This window comes from Rana temporaria, chromosome 1 (assembly GCF_905171775.1).
Source record: "Rana temporaria chromosome 1, aRanTem1.1, whole genome shotgun sequence".
NCBI lineage: Eukaryota > Metazoa > Chordata > Amphibia > Anura > Ranidae > Rana > Rana temporaria.
The window spans coordinates 212,571,451-212,593,274 of record NC_053489.1 but is presented as its reverse complement, the minus strand read 5'-3'; the positions used below and the strand labels follow the sequence as shown (position 1 = coordinate 212,593,274).

The 21,824-nt window shown below is 44.7% G+C and overlaps 1 protein-coding gene across 5 annotated transcripts in view; it reads right to left on the bottom strand.

Annotated features, from left to right (window-relative positions):
• The window catches only part of CABIN1 (calcineurin binding protein 1), a 288,720-nt gene that overhangs the window by 55,102 nt on the left and 211,794 nt on the right, over nt 1-21,824 (bottom strand). For all 5 annotated transcript variants that reach the window (XM_040349192.1, XM_040349212.1, XM_040349222.1 and 2 more), the window contains one exon: nt 1,717-1,880. In XM_040349192.1, the coding sequence (XP_040205126.1) occupies nt 1,717-1,880 (164 nt within the window). The remainder of the gene's footprint in view (nt 1-1,716; nt 1,881-21,824) is intronic.

Here is a 21,824-nt window from a genome sequence, read left to right as displayed (position 1 = left end):
CACTGGAAGGCCTGGTACACATGATGAGATTAAGGACGAAGGATTGTCTGTTTTTTCTTTTGTATGCTATTCTCCATATCAAAAATGAAGAGTTTAGAAAATTACGAAAATTCTCATAGAACAGAAAAAATTATCCGGAAGTGGTTTGTATTGTATTTTTGGATAAAAATTGTACTGCTTAACCACCTGAGACCCGCGCTGTGGACGTCTGCCCGACGTCCTTTTATTTGCATTCCCCACGCGCCGCTGAGGGCGTGCAGTGGGGAAAAACTGTGCCCGGCGCATCGCTGAGATGCCGATGCGTGTGCCTGGTGGCCGCCAGGTACCCGTGATCGGCAGTGACGTGGAGCTCTGTGTGTAAACACAGAGCTCCACGTCCTGTCAGGGAGAGAGGAGACCGATGCTGTATCCCTTGTACATAGGGACACAGCATCGGTCACCTCCCCCAGTCAGTCCCCTCCCCCCACAGTAAGAATCAAACCCAGGGAATACATTAAACCCTTTCCTCACCCCCTAGTGTTAACCCCTTCCCTGACAGTCACATTTATACAGTAATCAGTGCATTTTTATAACACTGATCGCTGTATAAATGTGAATGGTCCCAAAATAGTGTCAAAAGTGTCCGATATGTCCGCCGCAATATCGCAGGCCTGACAAAACATAAATAAAAATCGCAGATCGCCGCCATTACTAGTAAAAAAAAATAATAAAATCTATCCCCTATTTTGTAGGCGCTATAACTTTTGCGCAAAACCAATCAATATACGCTTATTGCGATTTTTTTTTAACAAAAATATGTAAAAGAATACGTATCGGCCTAAACTGAGGAAAAAAATATATATAATTTTTAAAAAAATTGGGATATTATTATAACAAAAAGTAAAAAATAGTGTTTTTTTTTCAAATTTTTTTGTCTTTTCTTGTTTATAGCGCAAAAAACAAAAATCGCAGAGATGATCAAATACCACCAAAAGAAAGCTCTATTTGTGGGAAAAAAATGATAAAAATATAATTTGCGTACAGTGTTGTATGACCGCGCAATTGTCATTCAAAATGCATCAGCGCTGAAAGCTGAAAATTGGTCTGGGCAGGAAGGGGGTTTAAGTGGCCTGTAATGAAGTCGTTAAATGAAAATTGTACGTTCTGGTATCGTACAAAGAAAATCTTTGTATTTGTCCCTTCGGATAATTTCGGGTGAACTGACGTGATAGGCTCGCGAAAGCGCTTTACTAATGTACGTATTATCGCACGATCTTATTGTCTGATTTTCTGATCGCGTGTACTAGGCTTTACTCTGTTATGTTGTATAAGGTACAGAAGAAGCAAAAAATAAAAAACTTGTGTGGAAAATGATAGCAAATGATTTGCGGTGCATGCAAAATCCAACTGATGGAATTCTTCTGAGGGCTCAAGGCCTTGTTAAAATAATGCGATAATGTCATTTCCAGAAAGTGTATTCATGTAATATAATTAGAGCAGCCAGTTCAGCTGTTTACACCTGGACACAAGTGAATTAACCACAGTGCACTAATGGGATGCGGAACGCTTTCAGTGGTTATTGGTCCCTCAGTTGTTACTTTTAAGGATGAATTGGAACTAATTACATGCTGCGTGCATATTGCAATACATGTCTGCTTTAAAACTGCTGGTCCTGCATTTCTGAGAGTAATAAAATGCATTTTCAGGAAGTAAATAGATTCTGAGGCTGGCACTCACTTCCCCTGATCGGGGGTCCTCTGTAGCATGCAAGAGATTTTCAGTAGCGTGTTGGAGTCTTTCAGCTGGGCCAGAACGTTCAGAAGGAGAACGATGGAGCGGTTCATATGAGAAGCAAAACTGCCGGGGCGATCTATTTCATCCACAGGTATCCGCCAGATTCCCTGAAAGCCAGAGAAATAAAAATATATAAAAAGAATGCAAATGACATATTCCAAAAAGAAGGTAAAATGAACATTTGTAGCGCTACACAGTGGTTGTGCTTTACTGCTTCTTTACACAATACAAGTCTATCACACACCCTGAACTCAGTGTATTACCTGGGTAGGTGATATCTTATGTCAATCATGAATATTGACAATTCTGACAATGCTAGTTGCCTGGCTATCATGTCTCTGTACATCACATCACTGACTTGGATCTCAAGTAAGTTGATAAGAAGGTAGGCAAAATGATTTTAGTAGTAAACCCTGGTTCACACCAGCGAGGCTTTGAAATCGCGCTGAAGTAGTACATCAGTGCGATTTGCGACTTGGTTTAAAAGAAGTCTATGCAAGTTGCAATGAAATCGGTAAAAAGTAGTGCAGGAAACGTTTTCCTAATCGCTGTGAAATGAGTTGCGGCTATATGAACAGTTCCATTACCTGCAATGGGTGACACTTGTCATGCAATTTGTAACTGTCAAATAGTATGACAAGTCGCACCGGTGTGAACAGAGATTTCATCTACCCCAATAGTAATGAACACAAGCATGTACAAATGTTACAGTAAAAATGACTTTTAGGTAAACGCTGCAATAACTCAATACTCGTAAATGTTAGAAGCATTTTTGAGACACGCAAAGAAGCAATGAAGGGCAGGCAGAAATACTTTTCATATGGAAAATGTGACCCAAGGCTCGCTTCAGTGCTGGCCTTTCTCCGCATCCAATTCGCATAGCAGAACATTGTGACCAGCTCTCTATGGAGCCGGTTCACATATCGCTGCAGCAGCTCCGCTGAAAAAACGTGATTTTTTTGGTCCGTTTCAGCCCCAAATTTGAGCTGAAATCGGACCTGAAATGGTGAACAAGCACGCACGGGACCCCTGCAGTGCTACGGATCCGGCGATGGTGTTAACCCAGCCTTAGGAAGTAGTGGGCTCCCTTTAAGGTAAACCTGCCCTTAATCTGTTCAGCTCTAGAGCTAAACTTTTCACTTTCTGCACACGTGTAAAAATCTTCATTTTTGGCAATAAAATTACTTAAACCCCCAGAACATTCTATATTTTCTGAAAGTAGAGGCTCTGTAGAATGAATTTTTTTTTATTAAACACAAATGTTCAGGAAAATTTTTAATAATATGAATTTTGGTGCAAACACACAATACCCATTTTGATAAAATATAAAAGATGAGGTAGCCTCGAGTAAATCGATACCTGACATGCCAAGTCTTCAAATTATGTGCATCCGTGAGATCACATAAAAAAAACGGTGCCCAAAAATCTCCATAGATGACGTTTTAAAAGCTTTTACAGGTCATCAGTTTAGAGTTAAAGTGTTTGTTACTCCAGCATTTTATATTCCTGATATGTACCTGTTGTACCATGTACTTGTATGATAAAGTATCCTGTTCTCTTTGTATTGCTTCCTTTGTGTGAAATCCCTGGGGATCCCGACAGTCACTCTGCTTTCCTGTTAAAAACTAACCACACTAAGCAAGAGAGCACACCGTGGTCAGTTCTCTATCTATGCTGGGAACTCTGTGTGCTCTCTTCCAATGATCAGACTTGTCCTAAAACGCCCCCTTGCTGGGAAGATCAGTGTACTGCTGCTTCTCCTCCCCCCAGCTCTTATGCAGCTGAGAACAGAGGGAATGTGATCGCTTATAAAAAAAGGGGGAAAAAAAAGGTATTTATAATTAGTTATTGTTTATCGATACACCAATGTTTTGCCTTTTATTTCAGTTTTAAACTGAATGGGTTGTCTTACAAGGTGATCATTTACAGTCACTTTAACCAGCTCCTGTCCTAGAATTATTTTTCTCACTCTAACAATTGCAGCGATATGGTGCGACTGTAGTTTACATACGAGTGTGCACCCTGTGCTGCGCTTGCGTATGTGTGCGGAAAAACAATAGTTACAGCAATTAAAAAAAAAAAAAAAGGAAAATGTTATTATAATAATATTTATAACCTTTTTTCATTTATTTTTACTCAATTGCTACCACAAAGTGTTAATAAACCCCCATGTGATGGCATTGGGCAGTTGACAGGTAGTCTTTATGGAGACATTAGGGGTCTAATAGACAGATCTGCTTAGTTAGATGTGTCCTGTGGCTGTACCAGCCAGGAAATGGTGGACCTCATCGTGGAAATCATCATAAACTATCAGCTTGTGATTAGAGGTTCACTCTTTGGACATACGTGATACGTTCAATAGTAATTCATTTATCCACTGCTAACACATTGGCTGTAATGAGCTGTCATTGTGCTCTTGTGGGGTGTCCCTGTGCCTTTATGGAGGAGTGGGCTCCCTCCAGGAAAACCTGCTACATGTATTCCAACTCAGGCCTCGTACACACGACGGGACATGTCCGATGAAAACGGTCTGCGGACCGTTTTCATCGGACATGTCCGCTGGCGGATTTTGGTCTCATGGCTGTACACACCATCAGACCAAATTTCCCGCGGACAGCGAACACGGTGACGTGGCCGCGCCGATGACGCGGCGACGTGCGCGACCCTGGAAGGTCAATGCTTCCACGCATGTGTCGAATCACTTTGACGCATGCAAGGGCTTTCGGCCGAGCGGACATGTCCGGTGAGTCTGTACAGACGACCGAACATGTCCGACGGACAGGCTTCCAGCGGACATGTTTCTTAGCATGCTAAGAAACATTTGTCCGCTGGAAACCTGTCCGATCCGCCGGAAAATTGTCCGGTCGGACATACAGACGACCGAACATGTCCGCGGAAACTGGTCCGCGGACCAGTTTCAGCAGACATGTTTGGTCGTGTGTACGAGGCCTTAGAGACTCTCAAATATAGAGTTAGGACCTCAGTATACAGAGTAGCCTTGGCCAAGCACTGCAGCTTTCACATATATTTACAAATATGTGCAACTTAAACCCTTTAGGTTTTAATGTGGCTCGTCAGACAGGGTCCATTTGGCTTTCTTGCAGGCTAGCTGGTAAGTGGGCTGGCAAATTGGAAAAGCTCAGAAAAAGCACACCTGTGTGAAAGGGGCCTTGAGCCCCGTACAGACGGGCTGAAATCAGCCGCTACATTAGAAATAGGCCGACATTCGGCCCATGTGTACAGCTGCTTGTCTGACAGAAGCTGATCTTTCTGTTGACCGAGCATGCTGGAAAAGCAGCAGCAGCCAATCAGCATCTTACCAGCACCCTCAGCTAATGGCTGCAAGCACTGACCGGTGTGTTCTGGTGCAGGGGCCGTCCCCCTGTCAGTACACAATAGCTCAGTGGGGAATTTCACTGTACCAACATTGCATAGTTAGTACAGCAACCTCCCCAGCAGGCTAAACAACATATTTTTTAACATGTGTACTAGGCAATGGCACCTGATTTAGTGCACGTTCCAACCAGATCCCCTGAGATTCGTTGACAATCTTAAGAGGTGTGCACTGCAACGTCACAAGGGGAAACAGGAAATCACACTTAGAATATTTGTTTGTGACATACAAAAGAAGCCGAGTAAAACAAATGCAAACTTTTAAGTGTGCACAGATCTGTTTCAATGATCCTATCGAATGATTTTCATGATCAGCTTGGTTCGGCACATCCCATCGCACTGTATATCCTATTGGGTTCATTTGGCAGCTCCTATTGCGTCTCCATCCTGTAACTCCCCACTGCCTCTCTGTACTGCTCCCCAAATATTACGTATCATCTGGCGGGCTCTCCTGCTCGTTTGCGGGTTAGTTAGATTGTGCCTAATTAGTAAGCCACCCAAACATCTTGATCGAGCTGGCGTGGGTGGAAGGGGTGTGGGAGGAGGGAGAGGGAGACAATGGGGGATAAGAGACTAGCGTTTACTTCTAATTCTCACTCTATATTTATGCAGTGGCAGATACAAGGGTGCTATTACTGAACGCAGGAATCAGAAGACAAAACTACAAACTCCGTGGGAAAAGTATCATTAAATGTACTTGTACAAATATATTATGTGTCCTTATATATTCCCTTCTAGAATTCGGAGAAAAACAAAAAATAGAAATTCAATCCTCTGACTGGGAGTATGTATGCTGCACTTCTAACCCAAGAAAAGAAAAATCAGTTATGAAAGCAATGACCCCTAACATATGTACAACCTGACGGCACCATCTGCCATTCCAGCTGTGTACCTGTGTCTGAGTCACCCCGGGCTTTCTCCATACCTCGTCTTCCCAACAGAAGCTGGATTGCTGAGACACTATGGTAAGTGCTGGATTGTTGTAGGAGTTAGAGCAGATGACATCATGCTGAATTCTGCTCACAATAAGACTCTACCTGAGCTTTGCTCTCTCTTTTTGTAGATCTCAGCTGATTCGCCTGCTGGCATTTAGACAGACAAAGCTAGAAGACTGTTGCCTTCACGAAGGTAGCCAGCAATGCATTTCGACCTTTATGGTGGCATGGTTGTTTACACCAAATATAAACAAATGTGTATGCGTAGTGTATGTACTAGCATGGTGATTTTTTTTAAAATGCATTTTTCCCTACAGAATGAAAAAAAAAAAAAAAAAAAGAGATCTAGTCCAGGGGGTCTTCAAACTTTGTAAACAAAGGGCCAGTTTACTGTCCTTAAAACCTTTAAGGGGGCAGACCATGGCCAATGGGAATAGCAAATGTTCTGGTGTCAGTAGCAGTGAAGAATGCCCCATCTTTGGTAGTAGGGAGAGGACCAGTGCCCCGTCGTCGATGTCAGTGAGAGGACCAGTGCCCCGTCGTCGATGTCAGTGAGAGGACCAGTGCCCCGTCGTCGATGTCAGGGAGAGGACCAGTGCCCCGTCGTCGATGTCAGGGAGAGGACCAGTGCCCCGTCGTCGATGTCAGGGAGAGGACCAGTGCCCCGTCGTCGATGTCAGGGAGAGGACCAGTGCCCCGTCGTCGATGTCAGGGAGAGGACCAGTGCCCCGTCGTCGATGTCAGGGAGAGGACCAGTGCCCCGTCGTCGATGTCAGGGAGAGGACCAGTGCCCCGTCGTCGATGTCAGGGAGAGGACCAGTGCCCCGTCGTCGATGTCAGGGAGAGGACCAGTGCCCCGTCGTCGATGTCAGGGAGAGGACCAGTGCCCCGTCGTCGATGTCAGTGAGAGGACCAGTGCCCCGTCGTCGATGTCAGGGAGAGGACCAGTGCCCCGTCGTCGATGTCAGTGAGAGGACCAGTGCCCCGTCGTCGATGTCAGGGAGAGGACCAGTGCCCCGTCGTCGATGTCAGGTAGAGGACCAGTGCCCCGTCGTCGATGTCAGGTAGAGGACCAGTGCCCCGTCGTCGATGTCAGGTAGAGGACCAGTGCCCCGTCGTCGATGTCAATGAGAGGACCAGTGCCCCATCCTTGGTGTCAGTGGGAGGACGTGTGCCCCATCCTTGGTGTCAGTGGGAGGACGTGTGCCCCATCCTTGGTGTCAGTGGGAGGACGTGTGCCCCATCCTTGGTGTCAGTGGGAGGACGTGTGCCCCATCCTTGGTGTCAGTGGGAGGACGTGTGCCCCATCCTTGGTGTCAGTGGGAGAAATAGTGCCCCATCCTTGGTGTCAGTGGGAGAAATAGTGCCCCATCCTTGATGTCAGTAGGAGGAATAGAGTGGCAGGAACTATGCCCCATTGTTGCTGACAGTGGGGGGAGTAATACCAAAAGGGCCAAATAAAAGTAAGCAAAGGGCCACATCTGGCCCCTGAGCTAAAGTTTGGAGATCACTGATCAAGTCTATAAGATGTTTCTCCAGACCTGGCTTTGGAGATGGATACAGGCAAGAAGGCTTAGTTAGAACATTCTGTCTGCTGCTAGGCCAAACAGTGATGTCATCGGTATACAGGGCTGGTGACAGTAAAAGGTGTAACTGGCAGACACCGTGAACAAGCTAGAATGGACACATTCCTCCTGCCTTTACCTAGCAGGAGGATGTGTTATGTGTTGCTTCTGGGTGAGGCATTACTGTAAATGTCATCACGTAAGTTAAAGTTAACACACCTGACACAGGAAGACCTGTGGAATGTTTGCCCTGGGATTACACACTTTACCAAGCTGGCACATGCTCTGCTCGGTCAGGGAGGTATCTGTTGCATGCATTTGGAGCCAAAGAGAAATCCCTTTCTATCCAAATATTGACACGGCTGACAAATTCACTTCTTCTCCGTTCTTTAATCCCTTTGCTAATCTTCCCGGGTCTAGAACCTTTTTGTACAAGCTGAAGAAATATCCCCAGCTATACATGCACTGTACATCCTCGCTACTTGACTATTCGCAGCCCTAATTCACAATATGAAGACGATCCATTTAAGCTTCGTTCTGCTCCCTGCCAGATGTCTACATACACCATTGGAAAGGGAGCTCCTAGTACAGGCAAGCAGAGATGTCTATGACTTGGAACAGCTTCAGCTTTTGCCTTCTCTCAGACTTGAAAGGCATCAGTTCCAGACTTTAGGGAGCTAAGAGAGTCCAATGCTGCTGAATAATTCATTCTTTTCCTGTGTGTGCACCCGCAGAGAAAACCAAACAGCAAACACAGGAACACAGCCAGCCTTGCTACTAAAAGGGAGGGGAAAGAGATAAACAGAGTTACAGCACAAGAGGACAGGAAGACCAGAGCATCACACAGGAGATGGGGGAACAAGCAGAGGAGACGGGGGGACGGAGGAGGCACAGCCAGATGAAAAAGCTGCTGGAAGATGTATGAGAAAAGGAAAAGCTGATTACTGGCCGGCCCTCACTTCCTGCACTTCCAGGGGCCTGTCATTACACAACTTTTAAAAGTCTAACAAGAGCTATTTATAGCCCAAGTCATTCAGCCAAGGGAAGCCAGGTCTCCCCTCCTACACATCTACATACATACATACTCACATGTAGCAACACATGGCTCATCTGCTACTAGCTACAGCTTCTTTACCTCCTTGGCTATTGCTCAGTCAATAATAATAATAATAATAACGATGGCAAAAAATAAGGGGGTCTGTTTCGCACAGCTTGGCCAATCCCGCTTCCAAACTTTGAGATGATAGGTAGGTACCTTCAATACACAGAGGAGACCCTTCTGTCACTAGGAAGACATAGATTGATACATACAAGAATGCAAGGCTGACCCACTTACTAACGTGTCATTCTCCATGGTGATCGTACACAAATAGGGAGGGAAGGGTGAGAAACTCACCATCACAGTGAAGAAAGGCCCCTCCAGTCGTACATCCCTGACAATGACTTGAAGCTAGTCCAGAGTTGGGTGCAGCTGGCAGGGAGGGGAGGTGTGCAGATCTGGCCTGGCACAGCCTAGGAAGCAGCACCAGGGGCTGAAAGGAGCAGCAGTGACAGGCTGTCTGTATCTTGCACAGCCTTCCGCTTCACACCCACGCACTCCCCTCTTCCCTCCTGACCCTGCACTAGTCCAGCTTGTTAGTGTGTGTGGATCTGTGTGTATGTGAGCTTCCTTGGGGCCGCCCATAGCCTGGAGCTACCAATCACACAAAGGCAGTGTATCCTCCCACATGTACACCCACGCACTCAGCCACAGAGCTAATGCACCTAGCAAGCTGTGTACATACATCGTGTGTATACAAACAACTCTCTGTATATGCAGGGACAGCTCTATGCATATGCACCCTTGGCATGCTGTGCACATAGTCTTCCCCACCCTCATTATCTCAGTGCTTCTTGTGTGCACATTACATGCATACAATGACAACTATGTAACACTGTATAGAAACAGCTGACACATGATCAGGACAGCTGATCATTTCACTATGAATCACAATGACAAGCAATGTAAACATTGAAATCTCAGCTGGGGAGGGAAGAGAATAGCCATGTCCCTTATCTAATATTACTGTCTATTTCCCTTCTGGATTATTATAAACGGCAGGATTACCTGGGAATCTACCCGCACTCACTGCAATCTGTCACAGGATTACCTGGAAATCCACCCTCATTTACTGCACTCTATCTGTCACAGGATTACCTGGAAATCCACCCTCATTTACTGCAATCTGTCACAGGATTACCCTGTAATCTACCCTCACTCACTGCAATCTGTCACAGGATTACCCTGTAATCTACCCTCACTCACTGCAATCTGTCACAGGATTACCTGGTAATCTACCCGCACTCACTGCAATCTGTCACAGGATTACCCGGTAATCTACCCGCACTCACTGCAATCCATCCGTCACAGGATTACCCGGTAATCTACCCTCACTCACTGCAATCTGTCACAGGATTACCTGGAAATCCACCCTCATTTCCTGCAATCTATCTGTCACAGGATTACCCGGTAATCTATCCTCACTCACTGCAATCTGTCACAGGATTACCTGGGAATCTACCCTCACTCACTGCAATCTATCTGTCACAGGATTACCCGGTAATCTACCCGCACTCACTGCAATCCATCTGTCACAGGATTACCCGGTAATCTACCCTCACTCACTCCAATCTGTCACAGGATTACCTGGGAATCTACCCTCACTCACTGCAATCCATCTGTCACAGGATTACCTGGTAATCTACCCGCACTCACTGCAATCTATCTGTCACAGGATTACCTGGAAATCCACCCTCATTTCCTGCAATCTATCTGTCACAGGATTACCCGGTAATCTACCCACACTCGCTGCAATCTGTCACAGGATTACCTGGAAATCCACCCTCATTTACTGCAATCTGTCACAGGATTACCCTGTAATCTACCCTCACTCACTGCAATCTGTCACAGGATTACCTGGTAATCTACCCGCACTCACTGCAATCTGTCACAGGATTACCCAGTAATCTACCCGCACTCACTGCAATCCATCTGTCACAGGATTACCCGGTAATCTACCCTCACTCACTGCAATCTGTCACAGGATTACCTGGAAATCCACCCTCATTTCCTGCAATCTATCTGTCACAGGATTACCCGGTAATCTACCCTCACTCACTGCAATCTGTCACAGGATTACCTGGGAATCTACCCTCACTCACTGCAATCTATCTGTCACAGGATTACCCGGTAATCTACCCGCACTCACTGCAATCTGTCACAGGATTACCTGGAAATCCACCCTCATTTCCTGCAATCTATCTGGCACAGGATTACCCGGTAATCTACCCTCACTCACTGCAATCTGTCACAGGATTACCTGGGAATCTACCCTCACTCACTGCAATCCATCTGTCACAGGATTACCCAGTAATCTACCCGCACTCGCTGCAATCTGTCACAGGATTACCTGGTAATCTACCCGCACTCACTGCAATCTATCTGTCACAGGATTACCTGGAAATCCACCCTCATTTCCTGCAATCTATCTGTCACAGGATTACCCGGTAATCTACCCGCACTCGCTGCAATCTGTCACAGGATTACCTGGAAATCCACCCTCATTTACTGCAATCTGTCACAGGATTACCCTGTAATCTACCCTCACTCACTGCAATCTGTCACAGGATTACCTGGTAATCTACCCGCACTCACTGCAATCCATCTGTCACAGGATTACCCGGTAATCTACCCTCACTCACTGCAATCTATCTGTCACAGGATTACCCGGTAATCTACCCGCACTCACTGCAATCCATCTGTCACAGGATTACCCGGTAATCTACCCGCACTCACTGCAATCTATCTGTCACAGGATTACCCGGTAATCTACCCGCACTCACTGCAATCCATCTGTCACAGGATTACCTGAGAATCTACCCGCACTCACTGCAATCTATCTGTCACAGGATTACTTGGTAATCTACCCGCACTCCCTGCAATCCATCTTTCCAAAGGATTACCTGGGAATCTATCCTCACTCACTGCAATCCATCTTTTACAGGATTACCTGGGAATCTACCCACACTCACTGCAATCCATCTTTTACAGGATTACCTGGTAATCTACCCGCACTCACTGCAATCCATCTTTTACAGGATTACCTGAGAATCTACCCGCACTCACTGCAATCTATCTGTCACAGGATTACCTGGTAATCTACCCTCACTCACTGCAATCTATCTGTCACAGGATTACCCGGTAATCTACCCGCACTCACTGCAATCCATCTATCAAAGGATTACCTCAGAATCTACCCGCACTCACTGCAATCTATCCGTCACAGGATTACCTGGAAATCCACCCTCATTTCCTGCAATCTATCTGTCACAGGATTACCCGGTAATCTACCCTCACTCACTGCAATCTGTCACAGGATTACCTGGAAATCCACCCTCATTTCCTGCAATCTATCTGTCACAGGATTACCCGGTAATCTACCCGCACTCACTGCAATCCATCTGTCACAGGATTACCCGGTAATCTACCCGCACTCGCTGCAATCTGTCACAGGATTACCTGGAAATCCACCCTCATTTACTGCAATCTGTCACAGGATTACCCTGTAATCTACCCTCACTCACTGCAATCTGTCACAGGATTACCTGGTAATCTACCCGCACTCACTGCAATCTATCTGTCACAGGATTACCCGGTAATCTACCCGCACTCACTGCAATCTGTCACAGGATTACCTGGAAATCCACCCTCATTTACTGCAATCTATCTGTCACACGATTACCCGGTAATCTACCCGCACTCACTGCAATCTGTCACAGGATTACCCGGTAATCTACCCGCACTCACTGCAATCCATCTGTCACAGGATTACCTGAGAATCTACCCGCACTCACTGCAATCTATCTGTCACAGGATTACTTGGTAATCTACCCGCACTCCCTGCAATCCATCTTTCCAAAGGATTACCTGGGAATCTACCCTCACTCACTGCAATCCATCTTTTACAGGATTACCTGGGAATCTACCCACACTCCCTGCAATCCATCTTTCGCAAGATTACCTGGTAATCTACCCACACTCACTGCAATCCATCTTTTACAGGATTACCTGGTAATCTACCCGCACTCACTGCAATCCATCTTTTACAGGATTACCTGAGAATCTACCCGCACTTACTGCAATCTATCTGTCACAGGATTACCTGGTAATCTACCCTCACTCACTGCAATCTATCTGTCACAGGATTACCCGGTAATCTACCCGCACTCACTGCAATCCATCTATCACAGGATTACCTCAGAATCTACCCGCACTCACTGCAATCTATCTGTCACAGGATTACCTGGTAATCTACCCGCACTCGCTGCAATCCATCTTTTACAGGATTACCTGGTAATCTACCCGCACTCGCTGCAATCCATCTTTCCACATGATTACCTGGTAATCTACCCACACTCATTGCAATCCATCTTTCCGCAGGATTACCCAGTAATCTACCGCACTCGCTGCAATTCATCTTTCGCCAGATTACCTGGTAATCTACCCAGACTCACTACAATCCATCTGTCACAGGATTACCTGGTAATCTACCCACAATCCCTGCAATCCATCTTTCGCAGGATAACCTGGTAATCTACCCGCACTCACTGCAATCCATCTGTCACAGGATTACCTGGGAATCTACCCGCATTTACTGTAATCCATCTTTCACAGGATTACCTGGGAATCTACCCGCACTCACTGCAATCCATATTTCGCAAGATTACCTGGTAATCTACCCACACTCACTGCAATAAATATTTCCACAGGATTACCTGGTAATCTACCCACACTCCCTGCAATCCATCTTCCGCAGGATTACCCAGTAATCTACCCGCACTCCCTGCAATCCATCTTTCCAAAGGATTACCTGGGAATCTATCCTCACTCACTGCAATCCATCTTTTACAGGATTACCTGGGAATCTACCCACACTCACTGCAATCCATCTTTTACAGGATTACCTGGTAATCTACCCGCACTCACTGCAATCCATCTTTTACAGGATTACCTGAGAATCTACCCGCACTCACTGCAATCTATCTGTCACAGGATTACCTGGTAATCTACCCTCACTCACTGCAATCTATCTGTCACAGGATTACCCGGTAATCTACCCGCACTCACTGCAATCCATCTATCAAAGGATTACCTCAGAATCTACCCGCACTCACTGCAATCTATCCGTCACAGGATTACCTGGAAATCCACCCTCATTTCCTGCAATCTATCTGTCACAGGATTACCCGGTAATCTACCCTCACTCACTGCAATCTGTCACAGGATTACCTGGAAATCCACCCTCATTTCCTGCAATCTATCTGTCACAGGATTACCCGGTAATCTACCCGCACTCACTGCAATCCATCTGTCACAGGATTACCCGGTAATCTACCCGCACTCGCTGCAATCTGTCACAGGATTACCTGGAAATCCACCCTCATTTACTGCAATCTGTCACAGGATTACCCTGTAATCTACCCTCACTCACTGCAATCTGTCACAGGATTACCTGGTAATCTACCCGCACTCACTGCAATCTATCTGTCACAGGATTACCCGGTAATCTACCCGCACTCACTGCAATCTGTCACAGGATTACCTGGAAATCCACCCTCATTTACTGCAATCTATCTGTCACAGGATTACCCGGTAATCTACCCGCACTCACTGCAATCTGTCACAGGATTACCCGGTAATCTACCCGCACTCACTGCAATCCATCTGTCACAGGATTACCTGAGAATCTACCCGCACTCACTGCAATCTATCTGTCACAGGATTACTTGGTAATCTACCCGCACTCCCTGCAATCCATCTTTCCAAAGGATTACCTGGGAATCTACCCTCACTCACTGCAATCCATCTTTTACAGGATTACCTGGGAATCTACCCACACTCCCTGCAATCCATCTTTCGCAAGATTACCTGGTAATCTACCCACACTCACTGCAATCCATCTTTTACAGGATTACCTGGTAATCTACCCGCACTCACTGCAATCCATCTTTTACAGGATTACCTGAGAATCTACCCGCACTTACTGCAATCTATCTGTCACAGGATTACCTGGTAATCTACCCTCACTCACTGCAATCTATCTGTCACAGGATTACCCGGTAATCTACCCGCACTCACTGCAATCCATCTATCACAGGATTACCTCAGAATCTACCCGCACTCACTGCAATCTATCTGTCACAGGATTACCTGGTAATCTACCCGCACTCGCTGCAATCCATCTTTTACAGGATTACCTGGTAATCTACCCGCACTCGCTGCAATCCATCTTTCCACATGATTACCTGGTAATCTACCCACACTCATTGCAATCCATCTTTCCGCAGGATTACCCAGTAATCTACCGCACTCGCTGCAATTCATCTTTCGCCAGATTACCTGGTAATCTACCCAGACTCACTACAATCCATCTGTCACAGGATTACCTGGTAATCTACCCACAATCCCTGCAATCCATCTTTCGCAGGATAACCTGGTAATCTACCCGCACTCACTGCAATCCATCTGTCACAGGATTACCTGGGAATCTACCCGCATTTACTGTAATCCATCTTTCACAGGATTACCTGGGAATCTACCCGCACTCACTGCAATCCATATTTCGCAAGATTACCTGGTAATCTACCCACACTCACTGCAATAAATATTTCCACAGGATTACCTGGTAATCTACCCACACTCCCTGCAATCCATCTTCCGCAGGATTACCCAGTAATCTACTGGCACTCACTGCAATCCATCTTTCACAGGATTACCTGGAAATCTACCCATACTCCCTGCAATCCATCTTTCGCAAGACTACCTGGTAATCTACCCACACTCACTGCAATCCATCTTTTACAGGATTACCCGGTAATCTACCCGCACTTACTGCAATCCATCTTTCACAGGATTACCTGGTAATCTACCCACACTCCCTGCAATCCATCTTTCGCAAGATACCTGGTAATCTACCCACACTCACTGCAATAAATCTTTTACAGGATTACATGGTAATCTACCCGTACTCGCTGCAATCCATCTTTCCACAGGATTACCTGGTAATCTACCCTCACTCATGTCAATCCATCTTTTCACAGGATTGCCTAGTAATCTACCCACACTCACTGCAATCCATCTTTCCACAGAATTACCTGGTAATCTACCCACACTCACTGCAATCCATCTGTCACAGGATTACCTGGTAATCTACCCACAATCCATCTTTCGCAGGATTACCTGGTAATCTACCCACACTCGCTGCAATCCATCTTTCCACAGGATTACCTGTTAATCTACCCGCACTCGCTGCAATCCATCTTTCGCAGAATTACCTGGTAATCTACCCGCACTCGCTGCAATCCATCTTTTACAAAATTACCCGGTAATCTACCCGCACTCACTGCAATCCATCTTTCCACAGGATTACCTGGTAATCTACCCGCACTCGCTGCAATCCATCTGTCACAGGATTACCTGGTAATCTACCTGCACTCACTGCAATCCATCTGTCACAGGATTACCTGGTAATCTACCCGCACTCGCTGCAATCCATCTTTCCACAGGATTACCTGGTAATCTACCCGCACTCACTGCAATCCATCTGTCCCAGGATTACCCGGTAATCTACCCGCACTCACTGCAATCCATCTTTCGCAGGATTACCCGGTAATCTACCCGCACTCACTGCAATCCATCTGTCCCAGGATTACCCGGTAATCTACCCGCACTCACTGCAATCCATCTGTCCCAGGATTACCCGGTAATCTACCCGCACTCACTGCAATCCATCTGTCCCAGGATTACCTGGGAATCTACCCGCACTCACAGTATTTCATAGTAACAGCTGTTCTTTCCCAGACAAAGCCTCCCTGCCAGAGTTTGGCCTTCCACCACACGCACTCCAAACAGAGGACACAACTATCATTTCTGAAAGCAAAACTCCAGGTAACCTGCTAAATACATATACAGTATGGGACCTGTTTTCACTGCCAAATGAGTTGGCTTTCTGTCCATCCAGTCCTGAGATTTACACTGCTCTGGATACTTTCTCATACAAGTACATGATACAACAGACAATAGCAGGAATATGAAATGTTAGGTTTATATACTCTAATCATTTCTTTCATTTTATGTTCTAAGATTTCTAGAAAGAAAGTAGCAGAAAATCTCCCAAAGGTAGACACAGACAGTAATACAAAGTGATTACTGCTAGCAGCTATAACAGTAAAATCCGACAGGCTGATTTACCCAAGTTAATCGATCAACTTGATACATTCAGCTTGCCCATACATGGTTCAAATCTCAGCCAGTATTCTATCCATCTATGGCCGGCTTAAGAAACCTATGGACTTCCAAAAAGGAGTCCAAACTGAAGGGTACCCATACCCAAAGAACACAGGTAACCAGCCCAACAAAAAGAAAAGTCCAAACAAAAGGGAACTAAATAGCTGCTTGCAGAGCCTTGTGACCAAAACTAATCAATGAAGAGAAATTTCCTTGGGGTGAACCAGGGCTTGACACAAGAAGGGCAACACAATATCCTCATTAAAGTGGAAAAGCAGAAATCACTTTGGTAAAAAGGAGGTTCTATGCCTTAAAACAACCTCGTCTTTGTGCAAGATAAAATGAGGCTCCCTACAGGACAATGGTAATGCAGGATAATAGGAAATCCTTCTGCCTTAAGTGGCGACCCAAGAAAGGCTAACTTACGGGATAGCAATAACAAAAATAACGCCAACAATACTAGATTTAAAAAATATTGTTTGTGGACAAAGAAATCATTAATTCCAAGCACCTTAGGTACCCTTCCTCCCTTTATTCATTTAATACTAGATTTAAATTCCACAGTGGGAGTGCATATCTAACAGGGCGAGAAACTTGTAACCCCTTGGATAAGTATGAATCAGCAAATGACGAGCAGGGTCCTCCGATTCCTCTTGTACCAAATTGTAATGTAACTGTAATGTCTGCCTTCATTTTGTTAAGCGCTGTGCAAACTGTTGTCGCTATATAAATCCTGAATAATAATAATAATGACATTGATAAATCATTTACATTAATCACTTCCCGCCCGCTGGCCGTCATATGACGTCCTTGAATTGAGCAGGGATATCTGAATAAAGCCTGCAGCTACAGGCATCATTTAGACATCTTTTAGAGCCGGCGATTTCCTACACCACAAGAAGGATCATAGCGGCTGTTCCGCTGCTTGATCGTTCTTACGGGCGGCGAGAGGGGACATCCCCCCCCTCCCTCCGCTGCAATCAGTGAGTCGGAGAACGGATCGGCCGGCCCCGGATGTAGACGATGGTTGCCGAAGTCTATACGATCATTTGGTCACGTCCAGCCTCTGCATTTAAAAAACCAGCGCCGCCTTGTCTAGGAAGTCGAGATCGTTTTTTATTTCAGGCTTATTAAACCCCATTTCTCACTGTAAAGAGGACCTGTCATGCTTATTCCTATTACAATGGATGTTTACATTCTTTGTAATAGGAATAAAAGTGCTCAATTTTTTTTTTTTTTTAAAGTGTCAAACTAAAAAAAAAGTATAATTAACAATATTTTAATTTTTTTTAAAGTGTCCCTGTCCCCATGTGCTTACACGCAGAAGTGAAAGCATACGCAAGTCGCGCCCACATATGAAAAAGGTGTTCAAAACACACGTGAGGTATTGGCGCGAACGTTAGAGCGAGAGCAATAATTTTAGCCAAAGGACCTCCTCTGTAACTCAAAACATGTAACCAGTAAAAAAAAAAGTAAAGCCTCGCCTATGGGGAATTTTAGGTACTGAAATTTGACACCATTCCACGAGCATGTGCAATTTTGAAGCGTGACATGTTAGTTATCTATTTACTCGGCGTAAATTCATCCTTCACAATATGCAAAAACTTTGGGCTAACTTTACTGTTTTTCTTTTTTTTTTAAAGCACAAAACAGTTTTTTCCCCCAAAAAACATGTTCGAAAAATTACAGCGCAAATACCAATGTGAGATAAAAAGTTGCAACAACTGCCATTGTATTCTCTAGGGACTTTGCTAAAAAAAAAAAAAAATATATATATATATATATATATATTTATAATGTTTGGGGGTTCTATGTAATTTTCTAGCCAAATAATTATGATTTTTACATGTAGGAGAGAAATGTTAGAATTGTCCTGGGTGGCAAGGGGTTCATAGCATATGACTGTCCAGGTATCCAATGACTGGATTATCTCCAAGATCAATACGACCCAGAACTGTCGCACGGACCTATGGGAATGCTCTCGGAGCTGGGGCGCAGCCAAAAGGAAGGGCCACAAAGTGATAGCAGCTGTTATCTATTGGAAATGGAAGAATTACTGATGACTTCATGCCGATGGATGCTAAGAAGTGTCCACAATGAAGGGAAAGCATAAATGTCTCAGTGGATTATATTCAAAACTTCTGATGACACAAGCAGCTAGCCTTTAAATCCAACTTGCCTCTTTTGGGTTTCGGAACTGTAAACAGATTTAAACATGCTCTCTTTTGTAACCTTTGAAAACAACCTCCCAACCCATGGGCTGGCCAAATCTCGGAGAAAGTCATTAGGCAACTCTGATGGAGCTGGTGGACGTAGATCTTCATGCAAAGGTGGATTTATTTGAAGGTTCTGTTCCCTTTAGAATACCAAGGATGTTTGGAACCTTCTATGCCAAAGGGCATAGAAGAAGACATGTGGGTCCAGGAACTGGAACCTGAGTTGGACAAACAAATTGAACATTTGGTCTCCCATGAACCCCTCTAACACTTGCTCTGCTAAGCGGCACTTAAGCCAGGTCACAGAGCTCTATTTGTCTGGGTGTTTCCAGTCTTGATAGAGAATATCAACAAGTAGGGGATGATGAGGAAGCACTTTGGTAAAACATTTTGATCTATGAGAACCCAGACATTGTGGTAGAGGAGGGAATGGTAGAATCCTCCGATTCAGAGATTCAGTGTATAACAAAAATCCTCTAGAGGATCCCCAACTGAATCAGAAGCATTTGCATCTCTGCGTCAGATTTTGCTGGGGAAGGGGGCTGAGGGCAATTATTATTATTTTTTAACAGAGTTAGCTGTGGGCAATTCAAGCCTTTTCAATCAGGAGAAGCAGCAAATGCAGATTCATAAAACCTTGCACAACAAAAAAATATACCTCTAATTTAGGAAAGAATGAGCAGACACAAGAGATGCAAGAACACAATCTTTCCCCGTACCAAGCTCAACTTTTCACATTTGCAAATTAAGTCCGAACTAGAAGATTCACCCACATGGTGTTTTTAGGAAAAAAAAGAGTTACAAACAGCCACAGGAAGTTACAGCCATTCCTCTTTACATGAGCTTTCCTGACCTTTACATGAGCTTGTTGTCGCACACACAGATGCATATAAGCACCGATTGTTGACCGTGAAAGAAAAAAGCACCCATACCATATGGGTATGTACAGCCTCAGAGTAAAGGCAAGTATTGAGAGAAAAAATAAAATATATATTTTTTTTGGGGTTATTATTTTCTTTAATAATTTTTGTCTGAGTGTCCGCTTTAAATTTGGTGGTGTTCTGTCATGTACTGAAACGTCTAGAAACAATGAACCCAGCCACAGATTCTGAACCAGCCGAGATTCAAACCATGTATAGGAAGGCCGATTGTACCAAAATTTGATCGATCAACTTGGGTACAACCACTATGTCAGATTCTTCATGCGATTATAGCTGCTAGCCATAATCACTGTGTGTTCTCCTGGCCAGGGTGGCTCCTCGTGCCCTCACAATCGCTCTACAGAAGGATCCCCCCCCCCCCAATCAACATTGATGGGAGCGATTACCTTTCCTGCAACTCGTGGTTGCAGGAAAGAATATAGCTCCATCTATGGCCGGTTTAACAGCCATTCTAGATACATACACTGAGCTTAGGACTGAGATGACCATTATTCTCTAGGTCCAGGCCCGATGCATGTGCAACAATTCAGCCCACTGCTGGGCATGTTGGTACAGTTATTACTCACAGTTCTTTTATTTTTCAATTCAATGAAGTTGACATGTTTCATACAACTTTTTTTGGAGGGTGCAGAGTAATTGTCGAACAACATTACTGTGAATCCTAGTTCTCAATACCGCAGAAGAAAAAAAAAAAACATGTAGATTAGAATCTACAGATAATGCTGGATTTTTACGAGAGATGCCACCTACAGTGTACAATAGGTCATGCTTACTATGTGTACAAATAAACGCAAAAAGATTCTGGCACATGCATACAGATATAATCATCAGACATTCAGCAAGTATGAACAAATTTGAAGTTTTCACTATAGTAACAGGCATGAACATGGAATATAAGCTATTTACACAAACGGTGCTTCCATCAAATAAAATGTTCCTACTGCATAGAGCGGTGCTGTAGACATACAGGAATATTGCCCACAGTCCTGCTACTTTTACCAGCATTAAACCTCAGCAGATAGATTGTGGCCACTCTTTGATAAATAAAGGGTTGTGATTGCTAACCTCCATCTGAAATTGCTAGTTGTCTTGCTGATCCAATGCCCCAAAGGTCATGGAATAAATTAAATCTGCATTTTTTTAAATATGAAAAGTCTCCAGGGAGGGGGTGCGGGGACAGAAAGTATATTTACTATTTTGAAGTCTGCAGCCTCACCAGATAGAGGGAAGGTAGGGTCCCTGGACGCCACTCAATTTATTTAATTTATTGTTTGCCAGGATGCAAAAGCCACAGTTGAGGAAGTTCCTGTTCAAGGGAAAGAGTTATGCAAATGTCTATTGTCTGTGAGGTGAACAAACCTAAATAAAGCTGGCCAGAAACTTAAACATTTAAGTTGATTCTGCTGTTTCCTCAAATAAAAGGGAAATTCTTTGTGACTATTTCCCCAGGATATATACCGGGTGAAATCACTTAATCTGCCACTTGCCTACAAATGTATATCCTTGTTATTCCTGCACTAAAGATAGGCTGGGACCCGTATCTCTCTTTTTCCTATAGACTATGTGATGATAAACACATCCCAGTACACAGATCAACAAAGCTGAAGAAACAGCAGAACTTCTTATATGTACAGTGCCTTGAAAAAGTATTCCCCTTGAAATTTTCAACCAAAAAA